The sequence below is a fragment of the Stegostoma tigrinum genome, chromosome 1 (genome assembly GCF_030684315.1).
Source record: "Stegostoma tigrinum isolate sSteTig4 chromosome 1, sSteTig4.hap1, whole genome shotgun sequence".
In the NCBI taxonomy this organism is placed as follows: Eukaryota; Metazoa; Chordata; class Chondrichthyes; order Orectolobiformes; family Stegostomatidae; genus Stegostoma; species Stegostoma tigrinum.
Window position 1 is genome coordinate 55,170,275 of NC_081354.1, and position 24,491 is coordinate 55,194,765.

Here is a 24,491-nt window from a genome sequence, read left to right on the forward strand (position 1 = left end):
TGGTGCTCTGCATCCTAAGGTCATAAAAGTGTACCTGCAAAAATATAGGAAACATTGGTTGTACAATCTTCCAAAATTCCCTAGGTTCTGCGAAAATCCCACTACTGACGAAAGCGTCTGAAGACTAACCTTCCAGCTCAGCGAGCAAACTCACATCCAGAACCTCAACCTGAGCTACAAATCTTCTCAAAACTCACTAGCGCCTATGGGCGCAATACGCTAAAACTGGCCCGAAGATGGGAAACCAGTGCCATCCGACAGAGTGCCACCCGCGAACAGCTGTACTTCCTGCATGAATGCCTAAGGAAACAGGTACTACCTAAACGTCTCAAATACAAACCTCCCCTTAACACCCCGCTAGCCAAAAGAATAGCTGAGCAAAACGGCCGCAGACTGCTGAAAGAAATGACCAATGGCGCTCACAACAGACTCCGTAAATACAACCGGGAAATTTCGCGCCAAAAAACTTTACTCACTCACGCGACAGACCATGAATGGACAGACACAGTACAACGAGCCATAGACATCAGGCAGCGGCAAACACAAAAAACGAAAAAACTAGACAAACTCACACAAAATAACAACACAGACAGCACAGAAGCATGGATAAAAAACTTATCTGACCGACCATTAACAGGCACTGAAAAAGCCGTCTTAGTAAGAGGATTAAATGACAACTTCCGGGATGCGGACAAGAAAGATTTCTTAGCAGCGTTAGAAGCAACACTGAAAGACAACAAACTCCCAGAAGAAACCCAGCAAACCATCAGACAGACAGTCGCACCAACACTAAGCAGGAAAAAGGAAGAAAACACACTCAATACACAAGAAAGGAAAGCCCTAAAAGGACTCAAAAAAGATAAAAACATCGTTATCCTACCTGCAGACAAAGGACACTTGACAGTCATTTTAAACCGAACAGACTACATTGAGAAAGCGAACGCACTGCTTGCAGATACCAACACTTACCAAGAGGTGGCGATAGACCCGACCCCACAACTAGAGAACCCAATCACAGCCTTACTCAAAAAACTTCAAAAATCTGGAGAATTAAACAAGAGAGACTTCCAAAAAATGAAACCAGATGGATCCAACACAACACGCTTCTACGGACTACCAAAAATTCAGAAACCAGGAGCCACCCTCAGACCCATAGTGTCGCTACCAGGAACACTAACCTACAGATTAGCCAAGGAACTACACCAAAGACTAAAACACCTAGTAGAAGACTCCCACCACTCCATTCGCTCCACCCAAGAATTCCTGAACACCATCAAAGACACCAAGATAGAAGAGGATGAAATAATTGTCTCCTTTGATGTAACAGCCCTGTTCACATCCATCAACATCAACCTGGCCAAAGAAACACTGACTACACTATTAGAAGAACCGAAGACACAGACACATACACCAGACACCACCAACCTCATCAGCAAGGACAACATCATCAAGCTAGTGGACCTATGCCTCACCACCCACTTCACTTTCAATAACAAAACCTACAGACAAACCAACGGTACACCCATGGGATCTCCGATATCAGGGTTCTTAGCAGAGGCAGCAATGCAGAGACTCGAACAAACAGCTCTGCCAATCATCCAACCCAAACTTCGGGTCCGTTATGTGGATGACTCCTTTGTCATCACTAAACAAAACAAATTAGAGGAGACCTTCAAGACCATCAATAATACCCAGACTGACATAACATTCACAAAAGAGGAGGAAAACAACTACAAACTGCCATTCCTAGATGTCACAGTAGAACGAACAGCCAATGGGGAACTTCAAACCAGCGTCTACAGGAAAAAAACACATACGGACCAAATATGAACTACAGGAACAACCATCCCAACACCCACAAACGAAGCTGCATTAGAACATTATTCCAACGAGCCACAACACACTGCAGCACAAAGGAACTACGCAGAGCAGAGGAAAATCACCTATACAGTGTATTCAAAAAGAATGGGTACCCTGTGAACACAGTCCACCGATTCCTCATTAATAAACCCAAACAAACAGGCAAAACGGGCTCAGAAACCATAACCACTCTCCCCTACATCAAAGACATTTCCGAAATGACTGCCAAACTACTCGGACCTCTTGGCATCAGGGTAGCCCACAAACCCACCAACACAGCAGCTAATGAACTTAAAAGACCCCATACAGACAACAAATAAAATGAACGTCATCCACAAAATACCTTGCAAGAACTGTGACAAACACTGCATTGGACAAACTGGCAGAAAGCTAGCCAAAAGGATACATGAACATCAACTAGGCACAAAATGACAAGACCCGCTATCACTCGTATCCTTACATACTGATAAAGAAGGACACCACTTTGTTTGGGACAACACACCCATCCCAGGACAAGCCAAACAGAGACACGCACGAGAATTCCTAGAAGCATGGCATTCCAACCGGAACTCCATCAACAAACACATTGATTTGGAGCCAATCTACCATCCCCTGAGAAAAAGAACACGAAATGGCATCACCAACGCAGGAAATGACATCACCAACCCAAGGAAACCTAACCAGATAAATAGAAAACAGGACATAACACCAGCGCTTTGTCGGAGGCTCACTGATGATGTTACCTAGAATGGTGACGAAACGTCTGAAAACGAACCTTCCAGCTCAGCAAGCAAACTCACATCCAGAACCTCAACCTGTGCTACAAATCTTCTCAAAACTCGCTAATCCCACTAGATTGGACAAGTGGAAATGTACTACATCTATTCGAGAAAAGGAAATGGAAAGAAGGAAAGTATGAACTATTTAGCTTAAAGTCTATCAGTGGGAAACAGCTAATCATTTTTCATTACTGTATGCAGATCCTATCCTTTATTGTCAGAGCTACACAATCATCTCTTCCTTATTTCTGTCCTTTTTGTGTTTTCCTTGTGCATTTTTTAAAATTGTTGACCAAAATGAGAAAATAACCAGTTTAAAACCGACGGTTACTGCATGATTTGATATCAAGTACTCTGATACTCATTGTGACGCTATTTGTACAGCTGTAGGTTATAGCACTGGTTCCTGATTAAGTGAAACTGAAGGGTTGTGTACAGAGGTTCAGCTGGCATCAAACAGTGGTCTGATTTGTGAACGAGTGGCCAGTTACCAATAACAATGATCTTCTGCCTGCCAACAGTTAGGTGATTGATTCTCAGGTGGCAGAACATTTTGGGCTGTGAACAAGATAGAGAGAAGCTTTCAGATCACCACCAATATAGAAACTTTCCCCCTGTTCTCTGCAGTAAATAATGTTAAGCCAGAAGACAACTATTTTATCTTTTCAACAACAGTTGCCATAAGTTGTGACTTTTAATAAGTCAGAGATCATTTATATCTGTACCAGCCACCCTGTGCCTCTTGCAAACCAATGGAAGCTTCCAGAAGACCACTGAGAAGCAGCACTCTGTCACAGAATCATCTGAGCATGCTTGTGAACAGGAGCCAGTAAATTGTCTTCCTAGATTTTCCCTCCACTCCTAACCCATGATTCTTTTTCCCTGTGTCTGTCCATATGTAAAGGATAATTAATAAAGGGATTAGAATTTCAATTAGTCAAGTTATGTACTGATGACTCGTAACTGTTAACCTGTTGCAATGGTCTATTTAGTTGGAAAGTTTTCTTGTTAAGTACAGAAACCTGATCTATGCTTTGCTAGTCTGGGTCTAAAAGACAAATAAACTGGAGAAATTTTCATTCCTAAAAATATTTAATTTCTGTTAAAAACTCCAGGAATAACAGGGTTTTATTTCCAGTAACAAACACAGAAATTGCTGGAAAAGCTCAGCAGGTCTGGCAGAACATTCTGAGAAAGCGGCACTGGACCCAAAACCTAACTCTGATTTCTTGTCACAGATGCTGCCAGATCTATTGAGATTTTGCAGCAATTTGTGTTCGTTTCTGATTTATAGCATCCGCAGTTCTTTCAGTTTTTATTTCCAGTGTTCTATGCCAATGAGTCATAACGTTTTGGAGTGTCAAATATCATTAATATTCAGACTCCTGCCATGGTCACTTGGCAACTGTCTCTCTGCAATGGCTGACATATCAAATTAATTGATTGATTGAATCATTTATTGTCATGTGTATTCAATCAATGTAACAATACAGTGAAAAATATGTGCCTTTGCCGTACATACATGGCACCATTTACATCTGGCTATGTTATTGACACCTTAATACTTGTAGCATTGAGGGAAAGAGCTTTTAAGTTTTTTTTCAAAAGTCATTTTTCCCAATTTTGGTGACATTTGCTGATGCTGTCTTACATTTGTGCACTCTGGTCCTACCTGCCACCCTCTGGTTAGCATTACATATTTCATCACCTTGCATGTTTGCCTTGTTTTGCTAAACTTTCCGAATCACTTCTCACTTGAACTCAGAATCATTTATTTTAAATACCTCTCTACTGTCTTAGTTACATGATTCAACAATATACTCATCCCTATAAATTTCAAATAAAGGGTGCCCCAACAATTTTCTCCCTCTTTCCTCAGTACTGACGCCAGTGTCCCATGTATCAAAATCCATTTCTCTCACACTAACCTTTGTGCCATCATTCATTGTTATTGACCCTATGCCAGTTTGCTCAAATAATGATCCAGAAGTTGATATTTCTGTGGTTCTTTTTTAACTTGGTCCCTAGATATTCATATTCCCTTGGCAGAGCTTTTCTTTGTCCTACATAATTGGCATCCATGTTGATGCCATCCATGGCATCCACAACAACTTCTCCCTCCTACACCAAGTTATTTTCTAGCCCTGAGATATCTAAAGTGTGGCACAAGGCAGGCAACATAGCTTTCAGGATTCATGTTCTCAGCTACAGAGAATAATGTTTATCTCTCTAACAATGCTATCCACGACTACACCACTCGTTTACAGGTTCTCCACCTGGGGGAATTTCAAGACAGGGGCAGCATATTTTTAACGTGAGAAGAGAAAGGTTTAAAAAAAGACATAAAGGGCTTTCATTTTTTCACAGAGTTCTTCATGTGTGGAATGAACTTCCAGAGCAAGTGGTGAATGTGGCTACTGTTACAACATTTAAAAGACATTTGGATAAGTACTTGAATAAGAAATGTTTGGAGGGATATGGGACAAGCACAGGCATGTGGAACTGGGTTAGTTTGGGATCATGGTTGGCTTGGACTGGTTGGATTTTAAGGTCTGTTTTCGTTCTGTATGACTCCACATTCTCCTAAAGCACAGTCCTGTGGTCAGTTTGCTCATTCTGCCCACTGTCATTCATAGATATTGCAAGAACCTCAAATGCATCAGACCATTACAAGATTTTTCCAGTGCTTCCATCCACCTTCCTCTCTTACAGCTGTATTCTTATCTCTACAACAGGACAAATCTGAAGTATATAAACTAGTAAGTGTAATAACCCGCTGAATCAAAGTTTGCGGGGAACCTTTCCTAACCTGATAAATTGCAACATCCAAAGCTCAGAGACTAACCCATCAACCTGGTGCAGATGTGGATACCATGGATTACACAGGTATCCACCACGCCCTATGAAGCTACAACTGCTGCACACCACCAAATCTGCCATCTGCAATTTGAGATCAGCAGACATCTGTTTTCTGCAGGTTTCACTGATGACTGCAAAGTAGCACCCTGTGGAGAAGCAGCATATCATGAGAAGTAACTTTAGGATTTGTTTAATTGCCAAATACGTTTCATCAGGTAATAATGTCAGCACCACTGTTTTGTACACCATTATTGGCCATTATTTAACAATTCACATCCACTGAATATACATTATCATGCATTACAAGTGACAAAAGATTATACCAAACATCCAACAGTATACTACATTACCATGTTTTAGTTTATTCAAACACAGGATGTGATATCACTGGCTTGCCTAGCACATATCGCTGTTCCTAGCTGGCCTTGAGAAGGTAGTGGTGAGCTGCCTTCTCAAATTGCTGCAGTCCTCTTGCTGTAGGTCGACCCACAACATCATTAGAATAATAGGTAAAATGAATGGTAAAATATGTATTGAAAGAAGTGTTGAACATGAAACATTTTAAGTATCACATAAAGCACATTCTGCTGCTTCTTCAATGATCTTCCCTCTGTCATAAAGTTAGAAGTAGGGATGTTCACTATTGATCCTTTTAAACTCCGAGTATAGTCCCAGAGTCCTCAAACGTTCCTCATATGTTAAGTTTTTCATTCCTGGGACCCTCCTCATGTACCTCCTCTTAACTCCCTCCAAGGCCAGCCAGTACAACCTTCCTGAGATGTGAGGCCCAAAACTGCACACAATACTCCAAGTGCGGCCTAACCAGAGCCTTGGAAAGCCTCAGGAGCACATTACTGTTTTTATATTCAAGTCCTCTCTAAATAAACATTACATTTGCCTTCCTGACTACTGATTCAACCTGCAAGTTTACCTTGAGAGAACCCTGGACTAGAACTCCCAAGTCTCTTTGCACCACAGACTTCTGAATTTTCTCCCCACTATAAAATAGTCCATGCTTTTAATAGTCTTCCCAAAGTGTATGACCTCACACTTCCCCATGTTGTACTCCATCTGCCACTTCTTTGCTCACTCTCCTAACCTGTCCAAATCCTTCTACAGCCTCCCCACCTCCTCAATGCTGCCTGTCCCTCCATCTATATTTGTATCATTTTCAAACTTTAGCCAGAATGCCCACAGTTCCTTCATCTAAATCGTTCACGTATAAAATGATAATCGAGGGATATGCAAGCTTGGTCAATGTAGGGATAAGGTAGGGGCTGGGGTTGGGTGGATTGCTCTTCAGCGATTAAATTTGCTAAACAGCCTCTTTCCACAATTTCTATGATTCGATTTTCCAAGATTTTCCCTACCATAAATATACGAAACCTCTCAGCTATGTTTCTTACACATGGAATATGGGAGGAAAACTTAATAATTATTAGAGATAAACCTCATGTCTAGAAAGATCAGTTAAGGTGAAAATGGACCCACAGTTCTGTGAAACTGGAAATGTCACCACAATCAATCATTCTTCCGAAAGTAACCCATTAACAAACTTCATTAGCAGCATTCCACGCATGATTTTATTCAGCAAATTATTAAACTGAGGTACTCAATTGTTTGGATAATAAACAAATAAATCTTCCTACTTTATGGTTGTTCAGTGTCAGATAAATAAACTGTTATGCTTTTAGCCTGGGGGTTAATAAACAAACTGTCCATTGTAGACTTCATATCACAGAACATCCTGGTTGTAAGCTACGACCAGTCAAGGAAGTCAACTTATCAATGGGACTACTAAATAACACCTCTGATAAGAAACAGGATTTGAAACAAAGTTGCTTAGACAAAGTATTTGAGTTACGGATACCACTGTGAATGCACTGTGGATAAATGTGTCCCCCTCCTCTCATGGAACAAGTCATTCTGGGCTCATGATTTTGTCAATGAGCACATGGAGCAATTTAATTTATAAGCAGATTTAATTATTCATTTTGTGAAATGACAATACAAAAGAAACAGATGAACGTTATGTTAGTGTAGGTACCGAGCTGAGATGAATATTGTAGTTTTTTGTGTTTCAGTTTTAATTCAAAAATGAGAAATAAACAGCAACATACACATTTTAAATAAGAGCAAAAACACAATTTTGTACACAAATATTCCAGTTCTGATAAATTGCAATGTAATATGCATTTAAATTTATATAGCAATGTGATAACAAAATTACCTATCAAACACTTGCATGCTGACTTTTTAAGACTCTACACAGCCTGTCATGGAATTAGGTCAGAAGAAATAGCATGGAATACATGCAAATTCTTAGCATGTTTGTTAGATGCCAACATTAATCATAACCACATGCCATGTATACATGTATACAATAAATTTTATGTAATTTTCATGCATTTGAAGATTTTGTTTTACAGATCTTCCTGCATCACTTGCAACTTCTGGCAGAAAAAACAAGCAGGTTGCAAACTTCTGCCATTCCATAAACAAGGAATGGGAATGTGCAATAGGCCTCACCCTTTAAGTTGGTTCTGAAATTCTACAAAGGCAACTTTAACCTGCTACTTTAAAATAAATATAAAGTGAACAATAATGGTGCATCTGATCGACGAAACAAAATGCAGATCGGGTGTTACCCCACAGGATAGGAGAGGGAATTAAATGAAATGAAAAGTACAGCTGCCGATTCAGATGGTTCTTGCAGAAGACTTAAACCAGGATACCTTTCTACTTAAAAATGCTATCATAGGAGTTGATAAAAATAAGGGACAAATTGGAGGGTGATCATCTGGATTCTGTTTTATGTCAGTGAAGGACTTATAACATAGGTAAGAAAAAGAGGCAATTTCCTTGATTATATATGCCATCAGAGAGAGTCATCACTGGCAACACTTGCTCTCATTTCAGCCAGTTCTCATGTCACATTTAAAAGGTCATTATTATATTTGTTCATAATACTACAAAGATTTATTCAATTCTATAATTACACTTATTCACAGAGTAACAATTGTAATGTTTAAATCTTGTATAAAAGCAATCTTGTTCTGTAAACGGAATCACGGATCATGGACAGATGCAAAAGGAATTATAATAGTGAAATTCATTGAACTAAAGCTTTCCATTTCAGTTACTTGAATATTTTATGTAACAATTGCAGGTTCTTGAAAGACAACTTCTTTATTTACAGGAAATACTGAGCTGAGCTCTGAAATGACAGAAAAATGAAAATTCTGAAAAACAATTACATCTTACAATACATTTCTACACGTTTTGAAAAATGACTTGTTAATTGATACAATTAGACAATTTTAGCAACTACACTGCAGTCAAATGCATTTTCTTGACTCTTATCTAAAAGGAAGGAATATTAAAGGAATTGATTGATTACTTTTGAAAAGTTACCCTATTGAGTAATCGTGGGAAAAGCTGATAAAATTAATGACTAAATAATTACTCCAATCAGAACTAAAGCTGGCGGATTCTTAAGTGTTGCGTCATGGACTGGAAAGAAATCGGATTCTCATGATGAATTATTTCACACTCCCAGATCCAATGCTCAATGAGTGAAAGTCAGAGAGAAAACTCAGAGGTTACAGAGAAAGAGAAGTAACATGTTGCAGTGCATCTCCCAGTATCTGGTTCTATAAACCAGTGACAATGAGAGTAGCTTGTCTGTCTGCCTGCCTGCTCTTCACTCCAAGTTACTGTAGTTGACATATGAGATAACGTAAGGAACCAAGAGGTGGGGAGGAGAAGATTTAATTTAGACAAATACACTTCTTTATGATTGATAATTGCAAGTTTAAACATGAAATTCAAGATTCTTATTCTTTGTTCGATGGTCAAATGGTAGCAACAACTACGCACTTATGCTCTGCTCACTGCACAAGAGATCTAGTTTCAGCTTTTTAGGTCCAAATTAAATCTGTGTATGCTTCGTGTTCCTTTAAAGCTACCTAAATTAGTGATTGAAAAAGAGTTAAAAAGACACCATTATTAGAAGAACATACATGCAGTAAACTTACGTTAATTTATACAAATGATTTGCATGTTAATACAGGAGGCATAGTTAGTAAATTTGCACATTGCACCAAAATAGGTGCTGAAGTGGACAATGAAGATTATCTCAAGAGTACAAAGAAACCTTGATCAGATGAGTCAATGAGCCAAGAAGTAGCAGATGAAATTTAGATAAACATGAGGTCTTGTACTTTGGTAAGGCAAATCAGGACAGGACTTACACAGTTAATGGCAGGGCCCTGGAGTGTGTTGCCAAACAAGGAGACCTAGGGGTGCAGGTGCATAATTGTTTGAAAGTGATGTCACATGTAGACAGCATCTTGAAGATGCTGTCTGGCACACCTGCCCTCATTGGGACATCATGTACAGATCATTGGTGAGGCCACTTTTAGAATACTGCATACAATTCTGATTTCCGTGCTATAAGGAGGATGTTGTTAAACTTGAGAGGGTGCAGAAAAGATTTACAAGGATGTTGCTGGGACTGCAGGGTTTGCATTCTAGGGAGAGGCTAGATAGACTGGGGCTTTTTATCCCTGGAGCATCAGAGACTGCAGGGAGACCTTATAGAAGTTTATAAAATCATAAGGGGCTTGGATAAGGTGAATAGCCAAGGTTTTATTGCTAGAATGAAGGAGTCCAAGACTAGAGGACACAGGTTTAAGGTGCGAGGGGAAAGATTTAAAAAGAGTATTTTATGAAGCAGAAGATGGTGCATGTATGGAAGTGGAGGAGACTGGTACAATTACCACATTTAAAAGGCATCTGGATGGGTGTATGAATAGGAAGTGTTTAGAGAGATGTGGGCCAAATGCTGGCAAATGGGACTAGGTCAGATCAGAATGTCTAGTTGGCACAGATGAGTTGGATCAAAGGGTCAGTTTCCGCGCTGCATCACTGTATGATTCTAAATCAGAGATTAGGATCAGAATTTTGGTAATATTTCTGAAAGATTCAAGCAAAATACTTACTTTATTGACTAAAAGACCAATATGTAAATTAGCTCACAAAAGGTATCTCTTCCACTGATATAAATTGACATATCTGTTTTTAGATTTCAGAACATTTGAAAAAAAAATCCATACAGACTTTTTTTCCTGACTCTCTTCCTGTTCAGGCACTGATCATTGTTAGAGTATAGTTCTAAATTAATTTTAATCAACATGTTCAGTCAGGTCACAACACACTTTCGGGGAAGGCGGCATTATCACTGTGCCACTATAGATAATCTGAAATAGCTAGGTTCTGGACAGTAATTGTACAATTTTGGAATTCTGTCACCCAAGTTATTCCATTTTCAGGGTCTCACAACAGGATCCAATCCTCTCTTCACACAATGTACACAAACGTACTTTGCAGAAATGCGGAGCAAGAAGCCTAGATAAATCCACTGTTCTTACTAAGACCAATTACGCTGAAAACTATAACACCCCAACTGAGATCAATTACCAACACAACTTGGGAACAGCAGCTACTTGTTGATTTCTTAAATATACTTAATACAATGGTTCCATGGTGTTAGGGGAAAGGTACTGGCATGGATAAAGGAATGACTTACTGACAGAAGGCAGAGTAGGAATAAAAAGGTCTTTTTCAGGAAGGCTGCCAGTGACTAGTGGAGTTTTAAAGGGGCCTGTGTTGGGACCACAACTATTCATGTTATACATCAACGATCTGGACAAAGGAACTGAGAGCAGGTAGTGCTGACAAAGCAGCTAGATTGGAAAAGTACTTGTACAGGATGGGGGAGTGGGCAAAGTAATGGCAGATGGAATTGGGCTTCAGAAATTTAAAGCGCAAAGAGACTTGGGGGACCTGGTTCAGGATTCTCTTAAGGCTAACATGGAAGTTCAACTGGAAGTTCGGAAGGCAAATGCAACATTAGCAATCATTTCAAGAGGGCTAGATTATGAAAAAAGATGTATAGCTGAAACTGTACAACACTTTGGTCAGTCTGCGTTTGGAATACTGAGAGCAGTTTTGGACCTCATATCTAAGGAAAGATATGCTGGCGTTAGGGAGTCTAGACGTGGTTTATATGTATAATCCGGAGGCTGAAGGGCTTGTCATATGAGGAGCAGCTGTGTCTGTCCTCAATACAGTTTAGAAGGATGAGGGAGATCTCATTGAAAAAACTTACACGATACTGACAGGCCTGGATAGAACAAACATAGAGATGACGTTTCCACTAGTAGGAGAGTCTAGGATCTGAGGGTACAGCCTCAGAGCAAAGGGACAACCCTTTAGAACTGAGGCCAGGAGAAATTTCTTCAGATGGTGGTGAATCTGTGAAATACGTACCACAGAGCACTTTGAGGTCAAGTCATGGAGTGTAATTAAGCTAGAGATAGATTGATTGTGGATTGGTCAGGGGAACAAGGGTTACTGGGAGAAGGCAGGAGATTGGGGTTTTGAAACATATCGAATGGCAGAACAGACTCAATGCACCAAGTGGTTTAATTCTGCTCCTATATCATATGGTTTTATAATAGCTGCCCATAATAAGACAAAAAAGAGTAGCCAAAAACAGTGAAAACTAGTATTAGAACTTACCTACAAATCATCCTAGTAGTGATACAAACATCACAACACCCATAAATTGAGTGAAAAGGATGAAAGGAGTAAAGAAAGACCACACTGGCCACAGTGCAATATTAAAGCTGTAAAAAGAAAGTTTATAGTCAGTAAATCTTTTAAAGATCACTCGGTGCTTCAGCGTTTCAAATGTAATAACCGGTCTTGGTCCAATCCTTGAAATATCAGTATACGTACAGGTTGGTACATATTGACAGGTAGTGTTTATTGCAGTGTTGTAGAAAAGATTTGGTCAAATTTACACAGGTGCTATATTTATATAACAACATGTGTTTCTGAACTGCCGAGAAGAGTCAATTTCCATTTGTGTAAAAAGCAGTGATAAACGAAACTGGCAATGAATGAATTACAAAAGCTGTTATACGATGAGGATGTTAAATGAAGTATGTTCACCTTACGGTGCTTTAGAAAGATTTTTGACTGTTTATTAATATAACTCAGTAACTGATGTATAGAATTACTGTATGCACAGAAAACAGATTTGAATTTTAGTTATTGAGCCATGACATTAGCCGAGGCTTCACAGTTAGACCCAAACAATATGATGGAAAAGCCAGCCCAGCATATACCTCCTCAAACACAAGTGCACAAATAGAATTACAAAGAAATTTGCTATGGTTCATTACAAGGCCCATTATCAAAAAAAAGCAAATAAAATTACTTTAAAATCACTTCATAGAAATATCTGAATAGTTTTCATATGAACATAGAAATGTAAAACCATGGGTGATCATGCACTTTGGTGCCTTTTCTCCCATACTATCCCCCATTCCTTTACATCAGTAGTATTTCAAAATCTGTCAATGTCTACTTTAAGCATATTCAGTGGTTGAACTTACCTAGCCTTCAGGTGTAAAGCATTCCATACATATATAACCTTCTGAGTGAAGAGGTTTCTCTTCAACTCAGTACTAAGTGGCTTTCATCAAATCTTGATATTGCGCACCCTGGTTCTGGATTCCCCACTTAGGGGAACAACATTAGTCACATCTACTTTGTTTGGCCCTTCAGGTTTTCTGTAGGTTTCAATGAGATCACCTAATTTTTCAAAACTCTAGAGAATACAGGCCCAGTTTTCCCTCATCCCTCTCCATAGGACAGTCTCACTATCCTTGGAACTACTTAAGTGAACCTTCATTGCACTCCCTCAAGAACAATTATGTCCTTCTTAAATATAAAATATGAATAAAAATCTTCCTAAAATAAGGAGAACAAAAGTACTTGGTATGGCAGGTGTTGTTTAACCAGGGCCTTGAACAATCTGCCACTGTTGCACTCAAATCCTCTTGTGATAAAGACTGACACAGTAAAATTAATTAACAAGTCATCAGGAAGGCTATTAATAAATGAATCAAGTAATTAATTTTCATTTCAAAATTGACTAAGGGCCAACCGTCAAAGATGCAAACTTCCGACAAAGTAATTATTTTTAAGGACGTAGGAACCTACATATTTGAGTTCCGTGGTTAAGACCTAACAAGCATTTCGAGAATTGCTAGTTAACAACAATGCTGATATTGCTTAGCATGATTTCTTTGAAAATGCCTTTTAATAGAAAACGGAAAGAATTGCTCACATACAATGAACTAAATTCTTATCAGGATCACATACTCACTATTGCAATGTACGAATGCAATCTGCTGACCAATGAACCGCATGGTACTCTGCCACATGTAGGCAGAGTTCACAGTGAACAGAGACTTAAATGAATTTTCTGATGTCAAATTGGCTGACAGTCAAAAGGCCTGAAAGATCCTCTTTGCTAGGATAAGATACAACTTTTTTTGTTTTACATTTAGCAATCAGATAAATATAACTAAAGTTTGAGATGTGGTTTTTTTCAGAGGCATATAAATGACATTCCCCAGAGACACTAAGTGTTGGTATATGTTAACGAAATGGGCTCAAAGGAGACAAGGTATCATTTTTAAAAACTGCAGATATTAAAACCTGCATGTATAGTATAGAATGAGAAAGACTGTAAACTGAATTAACTACTTCTGAATGAAGACAAATGTAATAAAAACCCTTACCTATAAACGTTTGATTAATATTTCACGTCACTAAATTAGTTTGGTTCAGAGCTGCATTTGGTTGGAATACCACTGCAGAATTGAGACACAATGGTCGAACCAAATATTTCAATGCAGTAGAGGAATTGCTGCATCGTTTATGTCACTCATGTGCAATAGTAAACGGAGGCTTCTTCAAGCAGAAATAAAAGGTCATGTGCTAATATTTGATGAAAACAGACAATTCTTCCATTGACTGCTTCATATTCACAAGCACCATAAACAGCGATGCTAAAATGGTTTAACTGGCCATTCATGTTTACAGGATCCTGCTGTAGACATATTCTTGCCTTCACAATCATGATGCTCTTTAAAATCAGCTCAGGTAAATGTGAGGTGATACATTATCCATTCATTCTTCATACAAACATATATATGTGACATAAGACAATTTTAAACAAGATGCAAGAAGAGATAATGCGAGATATTGTGCACAAATCTTTGAAAGTGACAGAATAGGTAAATCAGTTTAAAAAAAAATCACTAAGTGCATACGTGATTATAATTATTTTTTTAAAATCAACACACTTCTGGAGCAGGGGGACCCTGAACCCAGGTTTCCCGGCTCATGATTGTACATACTTTCTAACCAACCTGTTCACAGATATTACTACACACCTCTGGAGTAGATGGAACTTGAACCTGGGCCTCATGGCTCAGAGGCCTCAGAGGCAGGCACATTACCACTGTATCACCACTGTTCAGGGGAATGAGGTCAGTGGAAGACCTAGAAACACTAGTGTGATGTTTAGTGGTGGGGTCGTGGTCCAAAGGAGTAATTTTTAATTTCAGTATTGTTGGAGAGACATAACCTGAAAAAGGACACATAAACCCCTGGCTAGTAACACCACATAACAAATATTTATTTTACAAGTGGGAAACTAAATCTAGAATTTCTATACATTACCCACTGTATCACTCCTCACTCATGATTTCTATGCAGGCAGGAGGTTGTGCACAACAAGAGCCCACTAACAGCAAACTGGATAAATTGCTAATCGATCTTTTCTCATGTTACTGCTTGGTGGGTGTACAGCACAGCACAATGAGAAAGGTCACAGTTTTTCATCAAATACTGGTATGGGCTCTTTTATTTCTTCCCGCACAAGGCTCAGTTTAATACTACCTCCTAATGGCATCGACATTGCAGCACTTCCTCATTGATGTATCTGGCAAAATCAACTGTTTCAGTTCTGCAGAGAAGCTTCAACCAATTATGAAAGCAATTATCATCTCCAGCTAAAATGACATTTTAAAGCCAGAGAATATTAAATAAGCAGCATACATTGGCTATTATTGCTGTTTGAAAGCAAACATAGTCATTAATCCAATTATCTCATTGATCAAGAATAAAGCATGTAAATTCCATTGCATTACTTCCCAACATAGGTTTGAACAGCAGTTTCAGATTTACTTTTAGTGCTAACAGATTGGAATAACTTTGTCGCGTTATCCTGAAGTTTATTGTAAGGAGAAACAAGTTAGAAATCAACAAACTGATATTTGCCAGTGACTTCAAAAACATACCATACTGCTGCAGCAATGAAAGATGCTGTAGCTGAAGGAACCAGGGTAGGATTATATTGCTCATATTCTCTGATCCCTCTGTACCACTCCAGGTAGAAGATGCAGTAGAATGCAATCAGTAAGCTAATTATGAGTAGTGAGGTGCCTAACAGGAACCACCGACTGATTTAGAGAAAGAAAAAATGGATTAGTGACAAGAAGCAGACATGAATGAATACATTTTAAAAAAAAACAGGAAATGCTACAGAAACTAGGCAGATTCGGCAACATCTGTCGTGAGACAAACAGAATTAAACTTAGAGTGCAGTGACTCTGCTTCAGAACTGAAGCAAGCTGGAATATGATAGGTTTCACTCTTTTTCCAAGGGGGAGGAGGAACGAGTGGAACAGATGAGGGCAGAAGTTGTGGAAAGGAGGTGTTCAGGGGAATGAGGTCAGTGGAAGACCTAGAAACACTAGTGTGATGTTTAGTGGTGGGGTCATGGTCCAAAGGAGTAATTTTTAATTTCAGTATTGTTGGAGAGACATAACCTGAAAAAGGACACATAAACCCCTGGCTAGTAACACCACATAACAAATATTTATTTTACAAGTGGGAAACTAAATATAGAATTTCTATACAAAACCACCTCCCTAGTCTCACCTTTACTTCACTCACAGTAGTTTTTCATAAATTACTGCTAGTTAAGACAGTAAATGACATGTTTAGTCTCATCAACAAGCAGCAACTAGACTTACGACCTTACGTGAAAAATCTTCTATTCCTAAAGTATGTCACTCCTATAAAGTGATTTTTTTCTTTAAAATGTCACACAACTGGAACTTTATTTTTAAAAAAAGCTGCAATACTACTACTGATGGCAAAAACCACAACATGCCCTCTCTAGATTTATTTGGCTGCCTTTTCTCTTCAGTAATTCAAATGCCCAAGGGGAAAACCAAAGAAATTACATTGCACAGTGACAATTACATTTTCCATTAAATTTATTTTTCTTTTCTTATTAATTCTAAGGTTGTACATGAAGTCAACTACTGGTTTTAAGAGCCGGAGTTTCAAATTAATATTACTCTCCACGACAGTCACTGTGCATTCTCAGCATATGCTGTTATAGAATTTTCTAGGCTACAATCTTTGCATCCACCAGTTTTGAAAGATTAGAGAAGTTACTCTTTTCCAAAATCTTTAAAAATGTTGAAAATTCAAATGATTTTCAATGTGGAAATGTACAAGTCACATAAAAGCTTTAAGATCATAGAGCATAAACATATGTGTGGTGGAGCCCTGCTGTAAAGAAGGGACTGATGTGGAGCTTGCTCAACTAAATACTGTCAGATTGTAGAAGCCCCTCACCCTGGCACCATCATCAGAACTCCACACTGTTGATGGCAAAAAGACAAAAATACAAAAATATCCCATTTTGGAAGGTCAAAATATACAAGTCAGAGAAATATATTCAGAGTATTTACCCCTCTATTCGGTAGTCAGTTTTAATTGTGGAAAAAAATTCAACGTAATAGGTCACTGCGATTGATGCTAAAATCCAGAACACAGAGTGCATATTAAATCGAGGAAGTGGTTTTTCCTTCTTCTTTTCCTCATCTTGTAAATCTGCTGATAAAGAAACAATATTGTTAAAACAATCTGAAACTGGCAGACAGCATTCACTTTGCATATTGTATAAAAGATATACCAGCAGTTTAAACTCAGCAAAATCTGATGAAGTCTAATGCAGCCTCTCTGTATCAGGAGATTGTCCTTCTGGCTGCCTGGTGGTACTAGTCTATTTGTTGTTTCTCCTGTCCTTGTTTCCTGGGTTTGATGAATATTGGCAGACATTTTACAAAATAATTCATGACTCACAGCAAAGAATATCCTACTGACCAAAGGCTGATTCCAAGGTTCACAGAGAAGTTCAGGAAGACGTCAAACTTAAAAAGAACACGCAAAAATTAGTGATAAATCAGAGGATTGAGAAGGATTTAAAAGCCAACAACAGATGACGAAGAAAACAATGAGGGAGAAAATAAACTAGTAAAAATGGACACCAAGAGTAATTTAAATATATTAAAAAGGAAGAGAGAGGCAACAGTGAAATACTGGGCGCTTAGAGAACAAGGCTGGATAATAATACTGGGAAGCCAGGATAGCAGAATTGAACAGATACTTTGCATCAGTCTGTACTGCCAAGGATACTCATAACATTCCAAAGAGACAAAATGATGGAAGGGCTAAAAGGCTGGAGGGGGTGGGTGGGGGTGCTTTTAGGTGTAGGGGAGGAGGACAGAATAAACACAGAACTATTACAAGAGAAAAATAACTATGGAAATTAATGGGGATAAAGGCCAATATGTCCCTTGAGCCTGGCAGGTTACATCCTAGGACTTTGAAAATAGTCAATCTTCCAAGAGTCCTTAGGTTATGGACAAATCCCAGAGCATTGGAAAACTGCCAATGTAATACCCATATTCAAAAGGGGAAGGTAAGAAAATACAAGTAACAATAGGCCAGTTAACATCTGTTGTTGAGAAAATGTTATAGTCTCTTTACAAAGGATGTAAAGCAGAGCATTTAGAAACCTATGTTATAATCATGCAAAGTCAGCATGGATTCATGAAGGGGAAATCATGACTGAGAAAGTTATTGCAGTTGTTTCAAGAGGTAGCAATCAATGTAGATAAAGGAAACCAATAAATATAACATATTTAGATTTCCATAAGCATTCCATAACATAGGCCACTTAAGAGTCATAGAAATATACACCAAAGAAACAGACTCTTCGGACCACCTTGTCCATGCCAATCAGATATCCTAAATAAATCTAGTCCCATTTGTCAACATTTAGCCCATATCCTTCTTAAACCCTTCCTATTCATATACCCATCCAAATGCCTTTAAATGTTGTAATTGTGCCAGCCTCCACCACTTCCTCTGACAGTTCATTCCATACACGCACCAACCTCTGCATGAAAAAGTTGTCCCTTAGATGCCCTTTATATCTTTCCTCTCTCACCTTAAACCTATGCCCTCTAGCTTTGGACTCCCCCATCCCAGGGAAAAGACCTTGTCTATTTACCATATCCATGCCCCTCATGATTTTATAAACCTCTATAAGGTCACCCTTCAGCTTTTGACGCCCCAGGGAAAATAGTCCCAGTCTATTCAGCCTCTCCCAGTAGCTCAAAACTTCCACCTGTGGCAGCATCCTTGTAAATCTTTTCTGAAACCTTTTCAAGTTTCACAACATTCTTCCAATAGCAGGGAGACCAGAATTGCATGCAGTATCCCAATAGTGGCCTAACCAATGTCCTGTATAGCACAATATGACCTCCCAACCCCTATACTCAATGCATTGACTAACAAAGGCAAGAATACCAAACATCTTCTCCACCATCCTTTCTACCTGTGACTCCACTTTCATAGAACTATGAACCTGCACTACAAATGTTGTTCAGCAACACTCCCCCAGCACCTTACCATTAAGTGTGTAATTCCTGCTCTCATTTATCTTTCCAAAATGCTGCACATCACATTGATCTAAATTAAACTCAATCTGCCACTCCTCAACCCATTAGCCCATCTGATCAACATATCTTAGACCCCCACAGTGTGGAAACAGGCTATTCAGCCCAATGGGTCCAAGCCTCTGAACAGCATCCCAACCAGACCCAGACCCATCCCCCTGCCCTATCCTTGCATTTCCCGCTGCTAACCCACCTTCACCTGCACATCCCTGAGCACTCTGGGCAACTTGGCATGCCAATCCACCCAACCTGCACATCTTTGGACTGCAGGAGGAAACCGCAGCATGCAGAGAAAACCCATGCAGACACAGGAAGAACGTGCAAACTCCACACAGTCAATCGCCCAAGCATGGAATCAAGCCAGAGTCCCTGGTGCTGTGAGGCAGCAGTGCTAATCACTGAGCCACCATGCCACCCAACATCTCGTTGTACTCTGAGATAACCTTCTTTGTTATGGACTACACCTCCAATTTTGGTGTCAGCTGCAAACTTACTAACCATACCTCCTATAATCACATCCAAATCATTTGTACAAATGAAGAAAAGCCGTGGACCCAGCACCAAACCTTGTGGCACCCTGCTGGTCACAGGTCTCCAGTCTGAAAAGCAACCCTCCAACACCACCCTCTGTCTTTACCTTAAAGCCAGTTCTGTATCCAAATAGCTAGTTCTGTCTCTATTCCATGTGATCTAATCTTGCTAATCAGTCTACTATGAGGAACCTTGTTGAGCGCCTTACTGAGGTCCATATCAATCACATGCACTGCTCTGCCCTCATCAATCCTCTTCATTACTTCTTCAAAATACTCAATCAAGTTCATGAGACAGGATTTCCCACACTCAAAGCCATCTTGACTATCCTTAATCAGTCCTTGCCTTTCCAAATACATGTATGTCCTGCCGGTCAGGATTCCCTCCAACAACTTGCCCACCATTGATGTCAGGCTCACCAGTCTATAGTTCCCTGGCTTTTCCTTACCACCTTTCTTATATAGTGGCACGGTGTTAGCCAACCTCTTGTCTTCCGGCAGCTCACCTGTAGCTATCGATGATACAAATATCTCAGCAAGGGGCCCAGAGATCACTTTCCTAGTTTCCCATAGAGTTCTAGGGCACACCTGATCAGGTCCCGGGGATTTATCCACCTTTATGCGTTTTAAGACATTCAGCACCTCCTCCCTCTGTAATATGGACATTTTTCAAGTTGTCACTATTCATTTCCCCACATTCTCTATCTTCCATGTCCTTCTCCACAGTAAACACTGATGCAAAATATTTATTTAGTATCTCTCCCACTTCCTACGGTTCCACACATTAGTGGCCTTCCTTATCTTTAACAGCCGCATTCTCTCACTAGCTTACAAATACATTAAGGACAAGAGGGTAAAATCCCTTTGGATTCTTCATAACCCTATTTTCCAAAACTACCTCATGTCCCCTTTTTGCCCTCCTGATTTCCCTCTTAAGTACACTCCTGCTGCTTTTATGCTCTTACAAAGAATCACTCAATTTCAGCTTCCTTCTTAATCTTAACCAAAACCTCAATTTCTCAAGACTACTAAATAATATTGCCAGCCTTTGTGGTGGGGGTAGTGATTGAGGGTGGATTGCTTAATTATTCAAAGACAGAGGGTTGAGATAAAAGGGAGCGTTCCGGTTAGGATATTTCCAGGTGTGGAGAGATTTTCTTATAAAGAGAGGTCGAGTGGGTTGGGTTTGTTCTTATTAGAGTTCAAGAGAACAAGAGGAGATCTTACTGAAACGTACGATATTCTAAGGGGACACAACAGGGTAGGTGCAGAGAGGTTGTTTCCACTTGTGGGAGAGTCTAGGATCAAACAGCATAATCTCAAGTGTAGTCACCCATTTACACGCAGGTAATAAACATATAAAGAACGTATCTTCTGTGGCCAAAAAATCATGCCGTAGGAGTCTAGGACCACGGACTTAGTCTGGAATGGCCCAGAGGTCGGTCTGGAATCTCAGCACCAGAAAATCTCCGAACAGAATTAGGAAATGATTCGAACGATTGCGGACAGCAGGCAGGAAAGAGGAGTTGAGGCTGAGATGAGAACAAATATGCTCATATCAAATGACAGAGCAGGCTCCATTGGTTGAATTGCCTCATCCTACTCCTATTTCTTATCTTCTTAGAACAAAGTGTATAAAAAAGAAATCTTGGAAACTCATTTGTAATAATACAGCACAGTCATTATTTCTAGCATTATAAGAATAAATTTAAAATGCTGTACAATTAAGTAAATAAAAGTCTGACTCTACTTCCAAAACCAGTCATTGATCCAGAAAGGCCCTGGAAAGCAAAGGCAACTCCTGTTTTCGTCACTGTACCACCAAAACCCTTCATCTTGAAAATATGCAAGATACCAACAGTCGCAAAAATTGAGAATGTTCATCTGTTACCTTTCCCCTTTCTCACCTAGCTAAACCTCTCAAACTTATTTCTGTGGAACTTCCTTGGCTTAGTTTCATTCATACCAATCAAGAATATCTCCAAAAGGGATCTTTCATAAAACTCGCTGGGTTCGAGGAAAAGTGGGGGGGGGGGGGGGGGGGGGGCAGTGGAACAGATCACGCAGGAAGGGGTCAGGAAATAGAGGATGGAGTCGGGAACATCGGGTGATGAGGTGGAAACGAGTAGGGGGAGGTGGTGGGGAAAATGCCAGAATTGGGGAACAAGTGGGTAAGGAGTATTTATATGGCTAGTCCAGTTTAGTTTCTGATAAGCAGTAACCCCAAGATGTTGATCGTGAAGGGATTCAGTGAGGCAATGGTTAGATTGTCTCACATTGAAGATGAGCTTTGCCTGGCATTTGTGTGGCATGAATGTGACTTGTCACTTTTCAGCCCAAGCCTAGATATAATCCAGGTTATGCTGCATTTGGACTGCTTCTGTATCCATGGAATTGCAGGTCAGAAGCTGGGAATCCTGTAATAAAACCTTTGAATTAAAGTGAGTAGCTCACCTCCTCACCCTCCAAAGCACGAATACTCCCATTTAGTTGGATAATCTGATCAAGTGTATCACAGGACAGTGTGGGAAGTTAGGGAAGAAATTGCAGGGCCCCTAGCTATTTGTATCATCTAGAGCCATGGCTGAGATTCCAGTCGACTGGAGAGTGGCTAACTTAAAAAGGTTGTATAGACCTGGGAACTACAGGCCTGAGAGTCTGATATCAATGGTGGCTAAGTTGCTGGGATGGGACCTGAGAGATAAGATTTACATGCATTTGGAGAGGCAAGAACTGTTTGGGGATAGTCAGCATGGCTTCGTGTGCGCGAAATCATATCTCACAAATTTGAATGAGTGTTTTGAGGACTTAATCAAAAAGACTGTTGAGGGCAGAGCAATAGACATTGTCTACCGGGAATTTAGTAAAGCCTTTGACTGGATCCCGCGTGGTAGACTAATAGGTAAAGTTAGATCACATGGTTCAGGGAGAGCTTGCGAATTGGATACAAAATTGACTTGCCAGTAGGGGGACAGAAGGCGGTTATGTAAGATAACAAAGTGTGGAGCTGGATGAACACAGCAGGCCAAGCAGCATCTCAGGAGCACAAAAGCTGATGTTTTGGGCCTAGACCCTTCATCAGAGAAGTTATGTAAGTTGCTTTTCAAACTGGAGGCCTGTGATCAGCAGTGTTCCACAGGGATCGGTGCTGGGTCCACTTTTGTTTCTAATTTACATAAACGATTTGGATGAGAATTTAGGAGGGATGGTTAGTAAGTTTGTGGATAACACCAAAATTGGTGACATGGTTGACAGTGAAGATTACCTAAGATTACGAAGGGATCTTGATCAACTGGGCCAACAGGATGAGGAGTGACAGACAAGGGCATGACTTACTTGGTTAATGGAAGTGTTATTGAAAAGGGAGACCTAGGGTTCATGTACATAGTGCTTTGAAAGTTGCATTACAGTATTCAGGCTGGTTAAGAAGACATTTAATATGGTTGCCTTCATTGCTCAGACCATTGAATACAGGAGTTGGAACCTTACATTGAGGTTGTACAGAATGTTGGAGAGGCCACTTTTGGAGAACTGTGTTCAGTGCTGGTCACCGTGCTACAAGAAGGTTATTATTAAAGGGGAGGGGTTCAGAAAAGATTCACCAGAATGTTGCCGGGACTGGAACTTAGAGTCATAAGGGTAGGCTGGGACTTTTTTCACCCGAGCGTAGGAGGATTATAAAATCATGAAGGGCGTAGATAAGGTAAAGTGCAAAGGTCTTTTCCTAGCGTGAGGGAAGTCAAATCTAGGGGGCATATTTTTAAGGTGAGAGGCGAAGGATTTAAAAGGGACCTGAGGGGCGACTTTTTCACAGAGAGGACAGTTCATATGTGAAATGAACTGTCAGAGGAAGTCGCAGATGAAAATGCAGTTATAGCATTTAAAAGACATTTGGACAGGTACATGAATAGAAAGGTTTTGACGGATATGGGCCAAACACAAGCAAGTGGCACTAGTTTAGTTCAGGAAATTTGGTTGCCATGGATATGTTGGACTGAAGGGTCTGCTTCCACACTGTATGACTTTGAATCTGAGTAGAGCTCAAGTAACACTCAAGAATCTTGGCATCATCCACATCAAAGCAGTGACTTAACTGGCACCACATCAACAAAACATCCTGTCTCCACCATCAACACTCTGTAGTAGCTGTGTCTTCCATTTATAAGATGTACTGCAAAAACTCTCCAAGACCTCTTAGACAGCACCTTCCAAATCCATGACCACTTCCATCTAGAAGAACAAGGTCAGTACACACATGGGGATGACCAATTGCAGGTTCCCCTCCAGGACATTCACCATCCTGACTTGGAGATGTATTACCGCTCCTTCACTGCTGCTGGCTCAGAGCTCTGGAATTCCCTGCTGGCATCGTGGGTCAACCCACAGTAGGTGAACTGCAGAAGACAGCGCACCGCCACCTCCTGAAGGGTGACCAGGGACACACAATAAATGCTGAACACCCTATTCAGTGAATTTAAAACAAGAGGCGGGGAGGTGTAAGCGATGGCTGGAGGGATGATGGGCAGTAGGGTTACATACGGGGTCGAGTAAAGGAGGGTTGGTGCTTGCACTCGGCCCTCACCTCGTGCTCCCGGCCACACCGAGTCCCCGGGAATCGCGGTCGGAGCCGCCGCTCGGAACTGGTTCCGGAACCGAAGCAACTGCTCGGACTCAGCCGCCATCTTGCAGCGGGGCCAGACACGTCAGCACGCAAA

General features: G+C 40.2%; 1 protein-coding gene across 4 annotated transcripts; it reads right to left on the reverse strand.

Annotated features, from left to right (window-relative positions):
* Positions 1–7,455: 7,455 nt before the first annotated feature.
* Positions 7,456–24,488, reverse strand: tmem128 (transmembrane protein 128). Of its 4 annotated transcripts, none has more exons than XM_048540286.2 (5): positions 24,359–24,488; positions 17,192–17,336; positions 15,725–15,886; positions 12,084–12,190; positions 7,457–8,715 (listed from the first exon to the last, which is right to left on the reverse strand). In XM_048540286.2, the coding sequence occupies exons 1-4, from the start codon at positions 24,456–24,458 to the stop codon at positions 12,091–12,093; spliced, it is 507 nt and encodes a 168-aa protein (XP_048396243.2). In that variant the 5' UTR covers positions 24,459–24,488; the 3' UTR covers positions 7,457–8,715; positions 12,084–12,090. The 4 variants fall into 4 exon arrangements, with proteins under 4 accessions (XP_048396268.2, XP_048396243.2, XP_048396259.2 ...); XM_048540302.2 differs by having other exon boundaries at positions 7,458–8,715; positions 17,192–17,333; XM_048540295.2 differs by lacking the exon at positions 7,457–8,715 and adding an exon at positions 8,724–9,466.
* Between the last annotated feature and the right edge of the window lie 3 nt (positions 24,489–24,491).

Bases quoted from the DNA above. Each gene is read 5' to 3' on its own strand.
- tmem128 (XM_048540286.2), bottom strand. From the start codon at position 24,458: ATGGCGGCTGAGTCCGAGCAGTTGCTTCGGTTCCGGAACCAGTTCCGA. The intron at 17,337-24,358 runs GTGAGGGCCGAG...TTTCTTTATCAG, and splicing joins GGTGTGGCCGGGAGCACGAG to CAGATTTACAAGATGAGGAA. The intron at 12,191-15,724 runs GTATGTTTTTGA...TTCTTTTTACAG, and splicing joins TTCATTGCTGCAGCAGTATG to CTTTAATATTGCACTGTGGC.